General features: G+C 36.9%; 1 protein-coding gene across 5 annotated transcripts; it reads right to left on the bottom strand.

Moving 5' to 3' along the window:
- On the bottom strand, positions 25–2,664 carry LOC109826111 (E3 ubiquitin-protein ligase SINAT2-like). Of its 5 annotated transcripts, XM_020393081.1 has the most exons (4): positions 2,463–2,664; positions 2,034–2,101; positions 1,639–1,926; positions 25–871 (listed from the first exon to the last, which is right to left on the bottom strand). In XM_020393081.1, exons 3-4 carry the CDS (start codon positions 1,849–1,851, stop codon positions 437–439), a joined length of 648 nt encoding a protein of 215 aa, XP_020248670.1. In that variant the 5' UTR covers positions 1,852–1,926; positions 2,034–2,101; positions 2,463–2,664; the 3' UTR covers positions 25–436. The 5 variants fall into 5 exon arrangements, with proteins under 5 accessions (XP_020248670.1, XP_020248669.1, XP_020248668.1 ...); XM_020393080.1 differs by having other exon boundaries at positions 2,034–2,664; XM_020393079.1 differs by having other exon boundaries at positions 1,639–2,101.

Here is a 2,664-nt window from a genome sequence, read left to right as displayed (position 1 = left end):
GTACTTTTTAAAAATAATTTCCCAATATCATCCGACTTTGAGAAAATCCTAAAGTACAACTCCACATCTTTGATGAAATTAATCAAACTCTTGATGGGATACAAAGTTCGCACCTCACTTCAGTGTTAAAATGAACAATTACGAACCTAACTATCCAAGCCAAACAAGGATTAAAAATGTATCTGTAATGAAAGGGTCATACATAAAATAACCTGCAACCGGAAAATGTTTCAGTTGTAGAAGGTTCATATAGTAACCTAGAAATTTAAAAACAAAAATGTTAAAGGGAAATTAAAGGTTCACAAAATTGCAAATAGCATTTTGATGCTCCTCGTATCAGTATCAATGAATGTGTCATGGAAATCACCAATAACACTATGAGTTTGCAATGTAGACCCTATCCAAAAGATAGGCCCATAATATTTCTATTGCATGCTCACAGCTTGGAAGTAACCAATAATAACCAAATAAAGAAATGACTTACAGTGAGCATCCATGTGGCGTTCTCAACTTCGTGCGGATTGGATTTGACATACCGATGGTTAAATGTGCACCCATCATGCATATCCACCTTATGGTCATTTTTCAGGTGAGTTACAAGTGTTGGAATGTCACCAGTGACGAGGCACTCAGATCCTGCATAGGGACAATTATAAGGTCTGAGCTGGCACAGTTGCTCGTGCTTCAGTTTTCCATAGTATGGAAATATTCCAGGACATCCAAGGTTCTGATATCTACAGGGGAGCTCAAGTGACTCAGCAACTTTCTCAAGAGCTAAGCATCTGATATCACCTAACTCATGTCGGCAAGTAGGGCAATGATTATGGACTCTAAGCTTGCAGCTTGAACAAAGAGTATGGCCATTTGGGCACTGCAAATAGGTACGTAATGAATATTCTCTTTCATTCTATAATCATCATTGTAATTAAGTATGAAATATCTAAAAAAATGGCATGTGAAAATACATAAGAATAACTGCCAGGTAAGTAGCCCAAGTAAGTTGCAGAGTTCATAACAGTCGTCTACAATTTTGGCATGTGTAGCTCTAAGTATCCCAAAAATTATGAATGTGAATTTGCTGGTAACAGTCCCAAGCCTCAGAATGAGACCTGGATCATTGAGGCCATGCAAAGACACTTAAGAAGAAATTCCAGAATGAATACTTTCTCGAATCAGCAGGCTATCTGAATACCAACTCGGGTTATGTATCAGAGAATACAATAGTTACGTCTTTAATATACATTCAAATCTAATAATGTCATGTTAGTGACAATTTACAGATAAAGAACAAAATGCAATTAACGCATTGAAACTTACTTCATCTTGCTAGTTACTTCCAGGTAAAATGTTCATATTTTTTAACTAGTATATTTAACCCATGATGCATAAATACAGTACAAATCTAGTCTGCTTTGCCAGCCTATTGTACTTAAACCGTCAAACTTACACAACTACTATGTTATCGAGTCGAAAATGTTGTCAGCAATTAGTGAACATAAACTTGCATCTGACGATTTACAATAAGACATAGTAGGAAAAAAGTTTCAAAGAGAGCATAATAATTGGCTTTTTGTTGCAGCAATTCGAAACCCATAAAATCATGCTATACATGAACGAAACAACGAATGAAGAGCATACCTGATGTATGGGAGGATACATTGAATTCGTGCATACTGGACATTCAAGAAGCTCATGTACACCACTTGAAGAAGATACAATTGCTTTAACACCGGATACCGAAGAAGACTTACTGAGGGGGACATCTCTGAGTTCACTTCTATCAGCTGACTGCTCACCATCTGAAGTTTGGGATTCAGGGACATCCATGCAAATATTGCCAGCAGCAGCCATCTAAAAGTACACTTGCAAATATGTATACTCGCGGCAACGCAAAATGCACCGGATTTTGTGGATTACTTGTATTTCCTATGTATACAGCCTCTGATTTTATTTTAATGCTAACATCACAGAATGACCCCGAAGAGTTTCCAACATGTGTACGGAGTATTAGCAAGTAAAATAATATATATTACCTGCACAATACAAAATACTGATGCCCAATCCATTTTTGGATCTCATGCAAATTTGAAGAGCCGTTTCACTAAAAAAAATTAAAATTAAAAATTTAGGAAATCATTTAAGATTAGAACTTCCACTCTCTAATCATTAGGGCGGGGCAACAGAATAACAGATTAAGAGCCTGTTAATAATTATAAATCCTAAGTTTACGAGACGCGAGTCCTTAAATTATCATAAAAATTCATTTTTTCCCCCTCAAGATGGTGATCTAAGAAGCCAATAGTATCCAAATCCTCGAACATCCAGAAATTATATTCAAAATTCAAGATTTTCCTCTTCTTGAATATCTTTTTCAGCTCAAACTAATTCAGCCCAAATAGAAGGAACAAATTACCCACAGTCATCAAAATCAATGCAAATGCAACAAAAATCACAGTACCTACCTCAAAGCAAAACCTCACATTTCGCGCCCAAATCGAAATCCATTTCCGTTAAGAGCATCAATCAGAGCGCCGGAATCGCGAGAGCTGAGGAGCGGAGAGAGAAACCAATTAGCCCCCAATCGATGATGAGGATAATGATAATGCTGATGACGAAATTAGGGCTCCTCGCGATTTGATAATAATAAATGATCCTGCCGCTGCC

This window comes from Asparagus officinalis, chromosome 10, assembly GCF_001876935.1.
Source record: "Asparagus officinalis chromosome 10, Aspof.V1, whole genome shotgun sequence".
NCBI lineage: Eukaryota > Viridiplantae > Streptophyta > Magnoliopsida > Asparagales > Asparagaceae > Asparagus > Asparagus officinalis.
The sequence above is the reverse complement of the archived record's forward strand: the minus strand, read 5'-3'. Positions and strand labels throughout refer to the sequence as shown.

What these genes read in the sequence shown, in the direction of transcription:
- LOC109826111 (XM_020393077.1), bottom strand. Translation starts at nt 1,851, where the DNA reads ATGGCTGCTGCTGGCAATATTTGCATGGATGTCCCTGAATCCCAAACT. An exon ending in TGTATCCTCCCATACATCAG is followed by an intron (nt 872 to 1,638) that starts GTATGCTCTTCA and finishes ACCTATTTGCAG; the next exon opens with TGCCCAAATGGCCATACTCT.